The 19,591-nt window shown below is 41.3% G+C and overlaps 1 protein-coding gene across 2 annotated transcripts in view; it reads right to left on the minus strand.

Moving 5' to 3' along the window:
• Positions 1–10,165: 10,165 nt before the first annotated feature.
• Positions 10,166–19,591, minus strand: part of Cow (Proteoglycan Cow) — a 61,290-nt gene continuing 51,864 nt past the window's right edge. For both annotated transcript variants that reach the window (XM_037413681.2, XM_037413680.2), the window contains exons 10-11: positions 11,940–12,077; positions 10,166–10,637 (exon numbers count right to left, since the gene is read on the minus strand). In XM_037413681.2, coding sequence (XP_037269578.1) covers positions 10,522–10,637; positions 11,940–12,077 — 254 coding nt within the window. In that variant the 3' untranslated portion in view covers positions 10,166–10,521. The remainder of the gene's footprint in view (positions 10,638–11,939; positions 12,078–19,591) is intronic.

The raw sequence follows: 19,591 nt of genomic DNA on the forward strand, positions 1-19,591 counted from the left end.
TTTATAGTTAAACCGTGAATCATTCGTCTGTCTGTCTGTCCGTCCGTCCGTACCTGCTGAGTGAGTCGTAGAACTAGGAGGTCACGTACCAAGAGAGACATATGCATCTACAGACTCGCGGCTTTAGGAGCTTCGCCCCTAAAAAAGCTAATTTATTAAAGTCCCGTGGAAATTGTCGCCTGGCTGCTTGCCATTGCATATCGTATGAGGAGTTAACTAAAGTGATATGTTCTAAATAACCACGATTGCCAAGCCCTCATTATGGAAGAAATCATATAAAAAAACAAATATTTCCTGCATAGACGACCTTTCACTTATACGTTTAAAATGAGTTTTTCTCACGATTCACTTATGGGCAACTTCTTGAGTTTGGAAATCATGTTTTAAATGCGGAGAATTTCTTAGTCGCACGATGTCACGCTTCGTGCGTAGGCGTTGTCCACATCCCCGCTGCGCATGCTCGGGCCTTGCATTTCGTGCCGCATGCTTGCGTCTCGTGCCAACTATTTGCTCCCCCCCCCCCCTCTTTTGCCTCGCAAGGCTGACGCAGGCAGCGTCTGCCTGTAAAAGCCGACTGCTCAAGCTGCACAACCATTCACTGGTCACCCCGTACATGTAGGCACTGGAACGCACATCAACGTACCACCACTCGTTGAAGGCAACGCTTCTCCTTCTTTGAATAAATAAGAATAATAAAGACAAAATAACCATTAAGCATTACCAAACCACACTGAATTATGCAACATTCACGTGATACCCCCCCCCCCCCCCCCCACACACACACGCTCTGCGATGCATTTACTCGAGTTCCCCCCGTGGGAAGGTGCAGGCGGCATTTTTGAGTACTTCTGATAGCCGATTGGGATTAAATTTTGCCCCCACATTCCTTAATATGTGACAGGTGCAAGTGTTTTCTTCAAAACTCTATATCGTCTGTACAATTGTTATAAACCCAAAGTAAGCAGGTAGTATGAACTGAGGTTTTTAAAAAAAATTCTCATTACAATTTTTTTTCTCTATTAAAATGTGTTATACCTACTTTTTCCATATTTATTTACATTATATTGTTCATGTAGAGCAATATGAGCCATAACAGCTCAGAACCATAAAAGCTTAGCGGCAGGAAATGTTTGTCCAAAAAAGTTATACTTTACACATCGTCATGACATCAAACGAAAACTGCGCAACTCACTCTAAAACCGATCACATATTTGAAGTCAGCATAAAAGCATATATATACAATGAAAACTCCATTTCCCCCGACTGCAGATTAAGGCAACTTTTCTTAATTGCATCTCCCCTTAACTTGCTCTTTTGACCAAGATATATGATATGATTCATATATAGCTCAGTCGGCAAAGCATTGAAAGCATTATCCCATGATTCTATCTTTGGCCCTTTCCAGTAGCGAGTCAATTTTTGATCAAATTTCATTCCTTTACATTATGTCATCATTTTATGCGCCGCAGTTAAAACCTATGCTGTATCACTAAGGAGAGCTGCAACTATAAAAATGGACTTTTTTTTTTTGCAAAAATTATCGCTTAAACATTCGGCTTCGTAAATTGCATTTGGTCATTAAACTTTTATTTCAAATGCAGATTAGAAATTGGAAAGAAATCCCCTTTTTTTTCGGCCCATGCCACCCTGGCTTCAGCTACAGCACTTTCTGAGGCTGCAGTGTATGCTGAAGTTGATTGAAAGAGGAAGTGAGGCCAAATACAAAGGCGAGCACTTCATAAACTGCTATTACCATCTGCACGGGGAGATAAGCTGAAACATGATAGAATACAAGAGGTACGAAATCGGTATGAAACAGCAATAACCGCCAATCCATCCATGCGACTTTCAATTCTCAGTATGGAAGGAAGTCGCGAATTCTGTTCATGAAGAGTGACCTCCGGTGTAAGTAGAGGTAATTGCCAGAACTCTTCAGGAGTCCACACCAGATTACTCTCATTAATGTTGGCTAACGAACCCCTTTTTGGCTGCACACCCCACACAGTATAAGCACCTCACAGACCGCCATAATCATCGTTTATTAACCCTAAGCATTGCGTACCATAGCCACGTCGACTCCATTATGATACATCCGAAATAAGGCAAAACGTGTGCGTCAGCAATGTTTTTTATAATAAATCTGCAGTCAAATGGCGAATCCTGTAACTTCCCTTGATGAACAGCCAAGCTGGTTGCTGTCCTAAACTCGTCCGCATGAGAACATATTCAAGATAATCCTGCAAACGATCTTCAGAGACCATTATCAGGACGAGGACGTTTGTACCGTTTGAGGACGAGCATATGGTGTCGACTGCTTTCCGAGATCGATCGGATCCGGAGATCACAGGTTCAGACTCTGGTGGCCGCAAGTTGTCTTTTTGTCCACTTTACTTTCTTCACATCTGTATCGCAGTTATTAGAGTACACTTAAAACAGACCAGCTAACGTCTCCTTACATGCAGGTTTTCATGAAGGTTGTGTCAACAAAGAATCCTGCCCTCGTCGTCTTGGCACGTTAAATTTGCAATCGTGCCCTTGCAAGAGTTCTTTGTCAAGTAGCGCATGTGTGCCCCGATGCTCTTTCGCACCCGCCGCTCCCGAGTAGCGCACAAATGCCGTCACACGCTTTTCATATTTGGCGGGCTCTCTTTAAACGTCAGGGAAATCTCCACAGAGCATGTATACACTGCCACAAAAAACTGTACTGCTATTTTCGGAATGCACACTGCAATGTAAGGAAGCGCACCTGACTATAAAGAGAATAAATAAGGTTTCCATAATAGCCTTCAGCTAATCAACCACAATATAAAGATAGCATAATGAAAGCCCCATGAAGGCAATCATATGTTGATTTGATACAGTTGCAGTGAGCCACTTTCTAAAAATATTGTTCATGCTACATGCAGCTACTTATATACGCACGATTCTGCACTTTGCCATACGGAGGATTATTATATATATATATATATATATATATATATATATATATATATGGGAAAGAAGTGTATACATAAGGGCTCGTTTTTCCGTGTTTTGACACAATATTAATGAGATCTAACAGGCAGTAATGCCAAGCAATGTACAGGGGAAGTTATTAGAACCAATGGAATGTAAATAAGAAGAAAGAAAAGTGGGTGAAAAAATAACCACCCGTGAGCAGGCTATATATATATATTGTGAGCGCTGACTATGTACTTCATCTTCATCTGTATGACCAAACCATTGTAGTGATCATCATCGTATGTCACGCGGGCTGGCTCTCTGGCTCGTGCGTCTGGATTAAAAAAGGATAACCTGGTTGCTGCCGTACCGGACGTGGTCTCATAAGATTAAATATATATATATATATATATATATATATATATAGCTGGTGTTGGTGTGGAAGCTTTGCCAACAAAAGTAAAGCCAGCTTTTGCCACTGCCAAGATGGCGGAAACATGCTCTTTTCCGATAATGGCCACTTAGAGATTAAGTGGCTTTGATATGCTAGTATGTAATTTCTATCTTAAAAGAGCTGTTCCCGACGAAATAACACGCGTACAGAAACGAGTATGGGTGACTGAATTTCCCAAAACTTTGCCTCCAATTAGAGGCTCACTAAGAGAAACTAGTAACACTAAACGCACTTTTTCTCTATGTGACGCGAAAGAGTTTCCACATTATACTCATTGGGCGTGTGAGGGAAACGCTCCGTTCTTAATCGCTGAACGGTAATACACTTTATCATGCCGCTAGTAAAATAGCCGCCGCAGCCGCCATATTGCCACAGGCACGGCTTTGCTGTAGCTTCACTCCTAGGCAATCATTTCCATCTTGGTAGGAAGCGCAGCAACTATTACACACAACTCACAACACAACCGTGTGTTATGTGTTCCGTGTAATAGTTGCTGCGCTTCCTACCGAATTGGATTCATACCAACTGGCCCAATAAAATTGTTTATTGAATCATTTCTACTCCAGCATTTTTTTTTTAAATCCTTCTTGATACGGACTCGGTCGCCGGATTCCGTACCGAACGGTTGTGCCCCCGCGATCTGAGACCACAGCGCAGATCGCGGTCGCAGTTACAGGCCGACCGGTTCGCCCTTCGCCATCTCCTGACGCCGTGAAGGTCTGGCCGAGTGGTGCCCCGTCCTCGGACTCCTTCGACCATGTCCCCATTCTTCTCTTTCTTATCTTTACTTATCTCTTATCCTTTTAATCTCTCCTTATGCCATTCCCTCGTGAGCAACTGCTGAGGTGTCGCACTTATAGATGCAGACAGTTGCGGGGCTCACTTTAATCTTTTTTTTTTTCTCTCATTTAAGAATGACTTCCTCCACTTTGCCATAATCCTCTCTTCTGCACGACCTATGGCACTGCTTGTGTATGCACGTCAATAATGAATACTATACACTATCAGTCAGAACATGCATTAGAGAAAAAAAGTCGCATTTATGACGAAGGCCTAGCAGAAAAAAAAAAAGAATAATGGTACTTCCGTGACCAATGCATCACTTAAGTACCAGCTTACCCGATGGTTATGAGCATCGCCATCCTCGGATGATCACGTTAGTTTGTGAAGACGAGCTGTAGTACTAAAAAAGTAATGGACATGAAGAACACTAGGCCTTCCCTAAACTCTTTATGTTTTACAGTACTACAAGTTTATGCACAAAAGAAGTGGGGCTTAATCATAAATTCTTTCTTGGCAATAGCAATGTTCAATATAGTGCAGAATGACTCGACACTAGCTGGCAGAAAGCCGTGTGCCTTTATTCCTTTATTGCGAACTTTTGCGAGTGCAGCACTGTACAATCGCCTTAGATGCGCAAGTGCTCATGACAGACAGCAGCAGGTAAACAAGATGCCGCACATTGAACTGGTAAACTCTTATTCCTAGATCAAGGCAGAGAAACAACAGTGCGCTGCCTCCGTCATGCAGACAACGTGCTGGTGCATGTCTGCAAAATGAACAGCATTATGTTTGTGCAATGGCTTATACCTGTATACAAATTACTTTTCATTGTATGGATTACACATACACTAGGTCATACACTACATAATGTACGTCTCGTAGTAGTACTTTATTCATCACAGCCTACAAAAACATTGTTACATAATGGTTACCATGACCATATGCAAGTAGTAAATACATGTGGCATAAATGCATACAGAAAAACATCGGATGGCACTTATAAGAAAAGAAGACATTTGTACTGCTACACTTTGTTAAACAAAGATGCTAGTTATGCATTGTGGACTACCATCCACTAGTCCCATTAAGCCCAGGACTAATCCTTCGAGTCACTCGTCTGATAAAATGTCCCAAGCAACTTCCATTAAGTAGAGAAAAATGGCAATACACTACTTTCCACGTTCACTATGTGCCCTAGACAGACCATGCCAATTGCAAGCAAAACTTAAGGCATCACACAATATTGGCAGCCAAAAACAGAAGAGAATGAAGTATGCTTGAGAATACTCGCAGACACTTGGTGCAACTTTCTTTGTGCAGTTTCGACATCACAAAATTTGCTCAAAGAAGATTTTCACATATTTCAGACAGCTAAGCCAGAGACAAGCATTGGCATTTTAACAGTAATAACAGCAAAACGTACGGGTCCCCTTGTTTCAGCCGAACATCAGCTCGGCCACATAAAGGACTTGACAGCACAACAATGATACAGTTCCCAGCTTTTTGCTAGTGGTGGTTGGCATACATTGAAAAATTGCTGTTTTGAATACTGGGCTTAAGTGGATTTTTTTTTTGGCATTCTCACTTTTCAATATTTTACAGTTTCAAACCTGTATCTAAGGGTCACAAAAACAATGAGAAATACAACAGCATCTGCTTTGTCAGACTATGCTCAGCTTCTGAGCAGATTGGAACACCAACACAAGACTTTTGAGAACACAATTGTACACCCTCAAAAGTCATCCCCCAGCCTTGGAGGTCAAGACGGAGGGACAGGAAATGCAGTAAAACAGGTGCACAGATCACAAATAGCCTGCCCACACTAAAATTCTGCACATGCGCTAATTCTGTAGGTGCTGTAAGTGCTGAAAACATGTGTACAGAACATGAAGATTTCACACAAAGGCTCATAGTAGTTCCTGCTCATACGGCCAAAGAACAAACAGCATGCACAAAAAAGGTAAAGGTCTATCACTAAGGCAGTTCTCACTTTTTCTGCTATGCCTTCTGCACACAAGTGAAGGAAAATGAATATAGAGACATCAAGCCAAGCCAGGGAACAATAAACAAAGGCCATAGCAAACTTACCAGCCAACATACCAGCCCTCAAAATCTATGCACTCTTATACCAACGGCAGCAGTTTCTTTCAGTCTTCACTGGAATGTACCTTCTGCTTCCACACATAAAAAAAAAAAAGAAACTCCAAATGTGCACCGAAGGTTTGTTCCACAAGCAACGGGCTCGAGAGATACACATTAGAAACTTGAAAGTGCATAAAGCTGATTCAAGGTTAATGATGCCATTATTACCATCCATGCCCATAAATGCATACGGCAAGCATCTTGCATGACAAGCAATTTGAAAGCTTCAAATATAAACTCAGGTCTTTGACAAGGTAATCAATGTTTGTCTAAAACAGATTAGCATACAACACTTGTGCAATACACTATGGAAGAAGTTATTAAGAGAAATTATACATGAAACATGCTTTTCGTGCCTAAAAAAAGTTATTTATAGTGCCCTCAGAATAATGCACTAATAAATTCTCTGATCACTAACCCTAACCTTATAGTGAAACATAATATATATGATTTATAATATAAAAAAAAAGCTTAGCATACAACATGCCTTCATTCCATTTTCTATGGGCACATTGGTAGGTGAACAGACTTTAAGGCAAAGTTGTCTATATGCAAGATATTTACTAATATTATATAGAAAATTACACTTCAAGACCACTGGCCATGTACTCGGGCGTTCCCCTAAGATCTGTTTTAGGACAAATTCTTTTTCTGATATTTTTTAATAATCTATGTTAAATAGTTGAGGCTCCTATTAAAATGAAACGTTTTGCAGATGACTGCTTGATTTATTCCCCCGTTACTTGCGAAGGTGACCAACTTAATCTGAACAGGCGCTTACAGGCATTAGATCAGTGGTGTATAATATGGGACAAGAAAATAAACTATAGCAAGACAACATTTACTCATATCCACTCTAGAGGGCGGGAATGTATCACATCGGAAGTCACCTTTTAAATAATGCCGCTTGTTTCAAATACGTACCTAGGAGTTAGTATTATGCACACATTGAAATGGTACTCGCTTATCATCTGTTCTAAGGCAAACATCTGTTCTAAGGCAAACAAAAAACTGTATTTCCTAAAGAAAAAACTAACTGCTTACAAAACATTCATACGTCATTCAGTATGAATGTTTTGTAAGCAGTTAGTTTTACATCAGGTGTGGCATGTTTCAGTTTTTTCTTTAGGAAATACAGTTTTTTTGTCTTGGAGTATGCTAGTATTGTGTTGTCGCCTCACCAGAAGGTGTTGTGGACAAAAATTGAAAGAATACAAAAATTAGCAGTCCGTTTCACATGCGGTAGATACCGACACACACACTCAGTCGCAGCTTTGTTAAAGTCCTGTGAGCTTGAGTGTTTGGGATATCGCAGGTGCAAACATCGCCTCCAATTTCTTTTGAAGATTATAAGTGGACAAACAAAAATAAATAAGAATTTATATCTTCAGCCCCCTGGAAGGCGATGTGATCGTCTTAATAATAGTAGAGCAATTCAACCTTATTTCACACGCACAAATGCTTTCCGCCACTCCTTTTTCCCAGACACAATAGATATGTGGAATAGTTTACCCAATGCAGTTGTGCAACAAACAACGTCAGTGATTTTTGAAAATGCATTACAGTTTACTTTGTAGTGATGTGTGCAAAATTCTGTTGTGAGCATTTATTTGTTGATTTTTATGTGTATAGTCAATGTTGTTTGTTTCTTATTTTTCTGTTGTTGGTTATTTATCTCGTATTTATATGTGCTTTTGAATTTTTCTTTTTTGTGCGAACGTTATGTACTTTGTCACACCCTCCCTGTAATGACCCCAAGCACGAGGTTGACAGTATCAAATAAATAAAAAAATATTAAACAGACATCACTGTTTCGTAACATAATCACTATGAGATTAATACTTGAGAGTTTTCAAATTCTTGTGCCTTAGCATGTTTCAAACTGCACAGTTTAGCTGGTCAGGCTGACTGCTGGCATGGAACCATATCCTGATAAACAGAATGTTGATAACAGGTAAATTTATTGATAATAAAAATGAGAATCGAAAGGCATAAATGAAACTGTTTAATTTAAGCGTTTTGAACAAAAAGACAAAAAAAGACAAACTGATTCATGAGAAGGACTCTGAATTTAAATAAATATATACAGAAAGCTAGAGCTGTCCTCACAGACTTGCGTTTGAAATTCTCTACTAAATGCTCAAGGAATGATAATACTGAATGGAAAAATTATCAGCCTGAAAATTACATTGCTTACATAAAATTTCTCATACGCAAACAACTGTTCAGAAAAAAAAAGTTGATGCCAGCTATATTGATGCATGCTAATATTAGCACAATCGAAGCAAGCATCTTGTGAATTCGCCCCCATGCCCCATGCAGTCATTTGAATCAGTCTTGTATACACCAGATCAACACAAGGTGATCCTAACTAAAAGATTGTACAGTTACTAAAGGATGTAATATTGGTGTATGTGCAAGAAAGAATATGAGATTCGGCAAACCACTGCGGTCAAATCTGGCCTATTATCACAGAAGACTTTGTACAATCACTGAATCGGCATCCTGGAGCACAGCTTACTAATAGGCGTGTGCAATCTTATAAGCCCGTTGCTGTGAAACAAGCGAGATTCAAAAGTAGTTAGAACTGCATTTACACCTTTCTTTCCAGCTTCAGTCCAAAATCCTTCCCCATAAACAACCATAAAATGCAAACACAACACTGTAGAAGCTTGTGACTGTTATAGAAAATAAGCATCAATGAGAGCCACCGATATTCTCATAGGCTGAAACACAAAGCTGAACAAACACACCTTCAACAAAGATAATACATGTGGCACTCAACTTAAATGGAAGACATGGATTCTGTTGGCTTTGTGCGAATTCTACCAAACATAGGTAGCTAAAAGACTCACACTTTTTCGGTGTACACAAACATAAGCATATTATGACTCAGGAACATTAAGAATGTGAACAAACAAAACAAGGAAAGCAACAATGGCACATTATAAACACATGGGTCCACAGAGTAAGCAAAATAGGCTCCACCACATGACATAATTAAGCCTTTTGAAAAATAAGGAGAATCAACAAAAACCAAAAAATTGTGACATAGGGTGTTAATAAAACTAAGGGTCACATAAAAGCAAAGCATTAAACATGTGCCAGTCATTAATGTTATACTTGCTTAATAATAAATACACTGTTGACAAATATGGACAAAACTATAAGAGTATTCCCGTAGAGCACAGCACATATTTAAAAAAATACAGTAAACAAGTTTTTAAAAGACATTTGTATGCCCTAGCTTCAAACAGGCATACCCAAAATATACACTACAAGCTTTGTAAAAGCCAGCCTTGGGTATTTTAATAGCTTTAAGTAGCCCCATTTGTCCTTCCCTGCGCTCTAGGATACGATGAAACTAGGTAAATACATAACTAAACCATGCTCTAAAATTAAGACATTGTTGCTCAGATTATTGTAAGAGAAGCAACCACGAAATGAGCGAACCATGCTGAAATCATCAGCACTGACAATTGTAAGTAGCCCAGAGTAAATAAAATGCATATATAGGTTAACAGAGTGTATGTACGTACCTTCAAACCAGATGCTTTGAGCCTATCTGTAACAGCTTGCAAAATAAAGGTGATTACGACAATGCAACATAACAGTGCGAATAATAAAAACTGTAAAGAATCTTGTACATCACATATAACGGCACACCATCCTTGCACAATTCTTACCTGCCAATTATTACTTCTAAGAAGTCCACACTAAAAAGGTGAGGTAACAAATAATAAATTTTGACCATTTGCCGAGACAGCTGAGTTACGCTGCTGCAACTTCTTGAATGTAACAATAACAAAAATGTTCTCAGTTCCACCGAGAAAAACGATTTTTCAATTGTAACAATAAAACATAGGGCACCTTTGATGAAAGACAAACCTGCAGCTTGCAAGAAGTAAAGCCAATGTTTCCATATTAGAACCACTACTGCTGTCAGTTCTCACATTAAACACACTCGAAAGGACAACTGTTGAAGACAAATGCAAGTCCTTTTGACAATCACAGCCCAATTTTTTTCTTTTCTTTCTTTTTTTGTTCCTGGCTGTAAATCAGAAGAGACGAGGCCCAGACTATTGCACTTGCTATCACCGACAGAACAAGCGGGTGCATCAAGGAGAAACGGTGATGAATTGTAAAGGGGGAGGGGCAAAGGAACGGGTGAGACCCAAACGGCCATTCTTTGAGAAGGATGTTCAGAAGTCCTGAATGCGGTCTCCCGATCCTTCATACTTGTCCTTAACTTCGTCGCTGTCCTCTTCTGTGTCATCTTCAAGCGACTTGTCACGGTTGGTTTTGTTCATCAGCGATTCTGCAAAGACAGTAATTCTTGATATACTATGGTTCAACTAAATTTTGCATCAGCTGACAATCTGTGCAGGTGGGACAGCATATTTTGTTGATGCTAAAAAGTATTAGCACTTGATTTCATTAATATGACTTCAATTCAAAATCTACCAAAATCTGTAAGACTAACGTGCCTTCAATTCACTCTGAACATGCTGCATACAGCTTGTGGGACAGGTCAACAATAAATGCTTCAGATTTAGGGTGTGTGTGCATGTTTTAAAATTGAACACAGTAAAAGCTTGTTAATTTGAATATCACAAGATTGGAAGAAATGCCTGAATGAACAATTTTGCAATACAACTTAAGGGACACTAAATACAAATAGTGAGTTGACATTAACAGTTAAAATAGTGGTCTCTTAGTGCCATTTTGATGCCAAGGAAATGCTTATTTTGAAATAAAATAGCATTTTAGAGGTCCACGCGGTGCTGGCGCACTTCAAATCACTCGCTTGAATGGCCGCCTGACATATCAGTTGCCTTGTGCAACGTTGCCCGCCTTTACTGTGAAGCTAGGGTACATTGCAAGCCTCCCTGAAGTTGTGGTAGATATAATCCTTTGCACAAAAGTGCAGAAAGCCCACATGCATATTTTTTTGGCTGTTTTGCACATAGGTGCAGAGGCATGCCATTCAGCTACTTCAAGGGTAGGGGTTTGTTTGGCAGCACCCAATGGTAAGTCATGTCGATTACTTTGCTGCAGCTCCAGTGGCATTCACCATTCGGGCACCCGACAGCATAACATGCACGTGGCATTTTGTCAAACTTTCTGTCACAGCGACTTTCGTGAGCGTGCAAAGACGACCCAGCCGTACGCGATATCAAAACTACCACTGAGATGGGACCGCAAGAGCAAAACCCAGTTCAGCAAAAAGAGAACTTTTGAACCACCCTTGCCGTTCCCAATAGCAATCAGTTTTTTTTTTTCCATGAATCAAACAGAAACAGACAAAAAAAAACAGCTTTTTATTATGGGCTGCAAACCATGAAAAGTTCTTTTTTTATTGCAAGTCGTTTAATTACTAATGAATAGTTGTACTCTGGAGTCTTGATGCCACTGGGATCATTTAAAAATGTCCCACTCGTGGCAAATATGGTGTCGCAGAATTACTTAAATTTCTTGATTCGTACAGCACTGCTGTAGATAATGTTCTAGATGCTCTTAAGTATTGATTTTTCACCCTGATGTAACTTGATATTTGCCTTTAGTTTCCCTTTGAGTGTGATTATTTTTGAATGACACTGGTTCACTGTAGCATACGTACCACAGTCGGGCCGGTCTCTCCGGCGTGTGTTGGCAAACTCGGCGCCATGACGGTCAACGCACCAGCACATGCCAGCGCTGCTGTGGCACTGGGCTGGTAAGAAGTAACCCTCCTCGTCACACTGTGGGATGTACGCCCCTGCATCATTATTGAAGAGAAATGTTTTTTTTATATGCAAGTGAAGCAACAGCTCCAAACAACTAGAGTGGAACCATGATTATATACAACTTTGAGGAGACCACGCAAAACTGCCATGTAATCCTAATGTCATATAATAAATAAACTAAGAATAGAGATGCTGGCACTTAAGCCTTGCTCAAAAAATGGGTACCTACCACATGAATAATCGTGCCTGCAGCACAACCCTGCACTTGTCGAAGGAAAATACATCAAAGTATTTTTGGAAATGGCACTTAAGCATTTAAATGAAGCAGTTGTGAGCAAATGTTTATGCTCAACTTAAAAAAATGCACATCTTCTTTCTGATAAATCGAGTTAGAAAATTGGCTTGACGTAAAAGCAAAAGAATGCCGTCAGGATAATCATGCCGGTGTCCCATAATGCATGGTTCATCATAATCGAGCCCAATCAGGACTCAATTTCTCAACACTGCCTGGCTCTCTTCCACAGCTAGCGTAAGGAAGACAACTGTGACTGTAAAATTTTATTGGGATCCGGCCTGGTCACGACCAAAAGTGACTGTGTGACACCGGCATAAAATACAGTGTCATCCTCATCACATAATGGAAGTGAAGCACATTTTATTGTGAGCTCGTGTGAGATGCTTTCGTGCATTACTGAGCTGTTCACGTCCTACTTGCTCTCTTCTGAAGCGCAATCGGTGATGTGCTGTTGTTATATTGAACGCTCACTTCAAGGGAAAGTTATTTTGTGCACTGAGGATAGCTGTACCATGTTTTTTTTTTGCGTGCTTCAGGCCTATGACTGTGGGTGCAGGAAATAAAAGGAACAGATCTTGAGTTGCATGTCAACCAGGAGAAGTTTAAACAGTGAGAAAACATGAAAATATTTAGATCTCGACTAGCTGAAGCTACTTTGTACAGATCAAGCTTGCGTAGCTAACAGCTCTGGACCAAATGTCATTGTAAAATTGCATATTGTGCATGCCTCCCTCTATTTTTTTCCAATCATCAACCCAGGGGCATGCAAGTTTTTTTCATTTCGCACTCATGAATATTTAGTTGGCATTAGATTCAATCAGAAAAGGTGAATTTTTTTTTTTGACAGTATCAGAGTTGTCAATCAATACTGAGCTGGCGTGAAATTGAGTCTTATAACAGATATTTATTGTATTATTTATGAGTGTTTTTTATTTTCTACAACTGAAAACTTGCACAATATTATTGAGCTTCGAACACCTTAGACAAACACCTCTGCTTATTGTCTAAACTAAATTTGATATTGAAACAAGTGCCAGCATGCTTTCAGAGTAATTTCTCTAACCAACAACACTTAAACGATACACTGTTTAATTTGGAAAAATACCACATCACACACACAATAAATATATATACATATATGTGACATAGGAAGGCAGTAACTGATTGTAGAAGCAGACAAGGAAGATGTGAGAATGGAATAAACATGGCGCATGAGCCAAGCCACATCTCACTTCTAGACAAGATGAAGACCTACCTGCCGCTTCATCTGCCACACATCATCAACGTTTTCAATAAGACGCCCTGACGATAAACGAATTACAAAAGCATATCCTAGCTGCACACATTGACAAGCATCATGATGGAACCATCGACTGACCTTCCCATCCCCAAGTACACTGGAGCAGCGGACGATGGACCCATACAAGACTGGTTTGACCTGTTCGAGCTTCACGCTGCTGCTGCATCTCGGTGAGAACGGGAGATGATCACCAACTTTACTGACTACATCTCCGGTGAGGCCTTTTAGTTATACTTCATGCACATATTTGAAAACGGTGAATCATGCATAAAGAGAAGAGAAGAGATGGTTGCTCCTTTTAATGACTATGACAAGGATTTCCTTATTATAAGCGATCTGGAGACAATCCTCCTCAGCTGCCACAGCTCACGCTCTTTTCTTAAGACATAGCTTTCCACCAAGTTTCTCTTCTGCACAGAAGTCGGCATTTTCAAAGTCGCGCTCCAACATATAACACGAGACGTTGCTCACCCTACTGATGCCCCTCATGCTTCGTCTCGCATATATGGTCCACCACCCGGTTTTCTACCACGATGTTCTTCAAGTGCTCCTAACGCTCACCATTCATGTCATAAGGAAGCCATGTTCACGGTAGACAAGCTGACGCATGGTGAAAATACAGAGCTATGCAACGATGACTCGAAGAGTCAACATTAGTCTTCACGCATAAGAACAGCTTATTCCCGGTCTCACACACTTGGCTCACCTCCTGGTTTTCCCTTGGTTGGCTCTTTGTTCACTCCCAACCTCCACCTCACGTTTCACGCTCTCATTACGTTCGGGATAGAGCTGCCAAACTAGGAAGATAGTCAGCCACGCTCCGATAGCCAAAACAGCTCGCATCGTTAGTTGCACAGAAAAACGGCCATCCCAACTAAAATATGACCAAACCACGCCTGTTTCGGTGTCACCTTTCAGTTATGTCTAGGAAGCAGAAGGCCCTTTCTTTCAAGGAGAAAATCGAAATTCTCAGAAAGGTCGACGAAGAACCCAAGAAAAAGCCCACTGACTTGGCAAAAGAGTTAGGCATAGTTCTGTTGACTCTCTGCACTATTGTTGGGCAGCAAGAAGCAATCTTGATAAATGCCCCGTACTTTGGTACGAGCGTGAAGCAGGCGAAGACGGCCACACAAGCAAAGCTGAAAGACGTTTTGCTTGCGTGGTTTCGCGAAGTGACGGCAAGGTGCTACGCGAAAAGGCAAACAACATAGCGCTTCCTCTAGGCATCGACAACTTCCAAGCTTCCGGCGGATGGCTGCACCATTTCAAAGAATGGCACAGATTAGTTTACAGAGTTGTCAGCTGTGAAGCAAAAAAAGGGGACGAGTCACAGCTGAACGACTGGCTCAACATGCTGCCGGCTCTGATTTCGAACTACGCACCGAGTGACATATTCAACCCTGACGAGGCAGGACACTTTTTCAACCTTCAGCCAGAGAGGAGCCTGTGTGTGAAGGGCCAGGCTTGCCAGGGTGGTAAAAAAAGTAAGAAGTGTGTCACCATGCTTTTTTGCATAAATACCGACAGCTAAAAAAAATACAGCTTACTGTCAGAGGCAAATCAAAGCAACCAAGGTGCTTCCTATCAGCAGGACGTTTGCTTTGCTTGTACATAGGAAAAAAAAAAGCATGGATGTCATCAGAGTTTTTCCGCGAGTTTCTGACAACTTTGGACCGAAAAATGGCCGCAAAAAACAAAAAATTTGATTTTCGTCGACCAGTGTTCAGCCCATTCAAAAGACTTGAAATTTGACAATGTTGCCATGTCATAAATATGACAAGCCGTCTACAGCTGCTAGACATGAGAATAATTCGAAATGTAAAACATCATTTTAAAGGATCGCGTGTGCGGAGGCTTCTGGCGAAATCGAGCGCACGGATGAAAACTTGAAGATTAGTCGGCTGGATGCGCTGCATTTCCTTCCGATTTTCTGGGATAATGTGACGCAGGACACGATGCACGAACTGTTTTCGCAAGTGCGGATTTTTTTTGGGACAAGATGCGGCTCCGACAGGAGATAACAAAGAACCTGACGCTGATTTGCACATCGAGGGGTCGAAGAATCTCGAAACTGAAGCTTGGGCGAGAGACTTCGTTAGTGCAGATGATAACCTTGCGACCTGTGGGCTGCGATCTATTGAAGAACCGGTTGACAAGATTAAGGCAACAGAGTCCAACAGTGACGGTGAAGACGCCGACGTGTTTGACCTGCCGTCGACGTTGGAAAACCACCATGCTCTCGATGTCCTGCGCTGCACCGTAAGCGCCGGCAACGTGAGTGAAGAAATCACGGCACGGTTTTGTGGCTTTCAGGTGGTGTTCTTAAAGGACGGCGAAAGCAGGAATGTGCAAAAGATTATGGACTTTTTCAGCAAGTAGTAGTTGATCGAAATAAAGTTATCATTCATCTTCATGATCACCTGTATCTTGTTTTGGTTCATAGAAATTTGGGATGATACGATTATTTTGCATGTTCCCTTCGAATTTGTATCATCGAGATTCTACTGTATTTGATGCCAAAGTGAGATGGCGAAAGCTGACAAATTCAAGTTACTCACAGGATTTTAATACGTAACTCACTTTGCCCAAAACTGGGGGTGTGCGAACAGTGAAATTTCATCACATGTAATGTGAATCGAAACAGTGCCAAATTGTGGCCAAAATAATTAATATTGAATACAAAAGATTTTATTGAAAAATGAAAGAAAGAGCACAGAAATGAAATCTGCTCATGTATTTAAGTGCATAACGTGCCGAGGGACTGCTACCAAAAGACTACTGATTGTCAAACAGAAACACAAGCTACAGTCGAACCCCGCTACAATGAAATTCCCGCTACAACGAAAAATTCACAATTCTCCGTCAACAGTCCATAGGAGTCAATGCATAAATATTGTCGCCACAACGCACACTTTTTCTTCTGCCGTCCCGCTTCAACGAAGTTTCACGATGCCATTCCAGGCTCAGACATTTATTGCTATACAGTAAACCTAATCTTTAACATTTTGATGCATTTTCAGAACCTGAAAATACGTTGACGAAGTCTAAAACACGCGTTGGCGCTACCAAAAACCATTGCTGTTCAGCAAGCATGGGCGCTGCCATTGCTCGACAGCGATGGCAATGAGACTGCCCTGCTTTTGCCGCCATCGCCATCGCCATCGAGCAATGGCGGCACCCATGCTTGCTGAACAGCGATGATTTTTGGTGGTGGCAATGCGTGTTTTAGACTTTGTCGACGTATTTTCCGGTTCTAAAAATGCATCAAAATATTAAGCATTGGGTTTACTGTACAGCCACAGACAATCCGAAGCTGAAGCTCAGTTGCTTAGTTCATGGTTTCCTTCGCGCAGCTGCTGGGTGCATCTGCGGAACGATGCCTTTTCTGATTCCAATGCCTATCATTTTGTTTGCGCTTGGCCAGTGTGATAACTAATCAGAGCGGCTGTTCGTCTACATTATCAACAAAATCAGCTAGCCGAGTGTGATGGATGATAAAAATGGCATAAAATAAGACAAAAGTCACCGCTCCACAATACCCTGCTGCCATCTCAGTGTTTAGACAGCGGACAGCTGCTGGTGTCAACGCGTTAGTGCAACTGCTAGGTTCGTTCACGAAAGCAGTTGTAGTCATTGTTTCAGCGTGCTTTTCATTATGGCCTCGCTATGCATGAGTGCATAGAATCGTGTTGTGACGCTGCTGGGATAGAATAAAAAGCAGCAGACACTTTTTGAATTTTGAGAATAAACGTTCTTTTGTTTTGCTAGTTCAGAACGGCTATATTTTCTCGATTTCACTGCAACGAAATTTTCGCTTAAACGAAATTTTTTCCACGCCCCTTCAGCTTCGTTGTAGCGGGGTTCGACTGTATTCCACAAGACCTGCTCTCAGGCTCTCTTACTTTAGTGTTATGGTGTTGTCTTCAGCTGAAAACATGTGCTAACTGACGGTTTCTGCAGCAAGGATGGGGAGCTAACGAAAAGTAATTTAGGCAATACCTGAATAGAGTACAGCTCCCTTTTTCTAGTATTTAGATCGATCATCTTTGTGTGAGATCTGGAGCTCACTGAACAATTTTTGAAAACCTTCACAATAAGGCCTGAGCTCAGTGTGCTGATAAATAGTTTACACTAGCAGTTCGCATTCTCCCAGACTGTACTTCCTTGCTGGATGGCTTTTCGACGACTTCAAGCACAGCTCTGGATTTTGAAACTGTTTTGAAAAAAAATACCCACTGTAACAATGTTAACGCTTGTTTCAACAACCCCACCCAAACAAAGTAGCACCATGGGCATTTGCCACATCTTAGATATTCATCCTGTCAAATTATTGGAAACTTTGAATAGTAGCTATTCGAAAGTCGAATAAAATTATTCTATTAGATATTGTTGAATTCGATTCGAAACATTTACGCACCTCAACTTAGAACATCTGCTCTAGCTAAACAAAGCAATGCACAAACTAGAAAATCCGGACTGTATAGCGCACAGAAAATAATGAGCATGAGCAACATGCTACTACAGTCAAACCTCAACGTAATAATTACAGACTTAAAAAAAGCACACCCAAAAAGCTTTTTTGCTGGTATCATAAAGTGATAAATATATGTCTATACTTAATATGCCTGCAATGAATATATGTTACAGCGAAAGCTGTTATGAGATCACAACAAGGGCCGATTCTGGTGCCGTAGTTGTGCGCAGCCGCCGGTGTCTGTAATCACTATCACGCGTAAAAAAAAGGGCAGAATGGGAATCGCACCTAGGCATTTTGCGTGGGACCACTGTACTCTAACACTGAGCTACGCGCATGCTTTTAAGACCATTGCAAACTGACCCTATGCAGGCTTCATGTCGGGTAAGCAATCGCTTGACATGTGAAATAAAGCGTTTTAGAATACAGTGAAACCTAGTTAAACCATACCCGCTTAAACAGTAGTTTCGTTTTAAAAGTAGTAAAGTCAATACCCCGACTCGGCGGCCATTGAACATAATGCATTTTGTATCCGCATAAACCGTACCAGCTTATCACATATGTATCGTTTAATAAGTAGTTTTTACAATTATCGTTGCGCACTCGCCGTGGCATGTCGGCGTCCCGAAAGAACAGGAAGCCCCAAAGATCGAAACACGCTTCGCTTGTTTGTGTTGATTATCATGGCGGCTGTGTTGATGAGCGCCATCTTTTAGATTTTTTCCCCAATAAGAATTACGTGGTCTCCGAAATTGGAAGTTCAGCACTCGGCCGACTAAGCTTCTGGGGTTGTCCATGCGATGGTGCTTTGCACAAACACGCAAACATTGTGTGCACTTGCTTTGCTTTCCTTGTTCCTTCGGCACCGTGCATACTAGTTCTCTGGTTGTTCCGTGCTGTACACGAGAGCTGTAGGAGCGTCATTTTTCACATGTTGTGTATGTGTGCTTGTGCTGCTTCATACTTGCCTCATGCTGAAGCTAAGACACAAGCATCGAGTGCCGAAAATAATTGATGATAGATACGTGGGGTTTAACGTCCCAAAACCACCATATGATTATGAGAGACGCCGTAGTGGAGGGCATCAAAAATTCCGACCACCTGGGGTTCTTTAATGTGCACCCAAATCTGAGCACACGGGTCCTGCAACGTTTCCGCCTCCATCGGAAACGCCGCCGCCGCAGCCGAGTGCCGAAAATAGAGGAGAAATTGGACATCATTCGTGCTATTGAACGTGGCACGAAAAAATTGGTGCTGGCATGCGAAAAGGACCTGCCATTAACCACGGTGTGTGGAATTTGGAATTACAGAGAGAAGCAGCTCGGCAGTGCTGCTGCAACTGCGAAAAGGTACCGGCTATGCGGTTCGTCGTTTTCGGAAGTAGAGGAAGGGCTGGTCAAGTGGGTAAAAGCTGCACCAGGTTGAAAAATTTGCCTATTAATGGACCCCTGCTCGTGGAGAAGGCCCTGGTTTTTGC

Source organism: Rhipicephalus microplus, chromosome X (assembly GCF_043290135.1).
Source record: "Rhipicephalus microplus isolate Deutch F79 chromosome X, USDA_Rmic, whole genome shotgun sequence".
NCBI classification, from domain to species: Eukaryota; Metazoa; Arthropoda; class Arachnida; order Ixodida; family Ixodidae; genus Rhipicephalus; species Rhipicephalus microplus.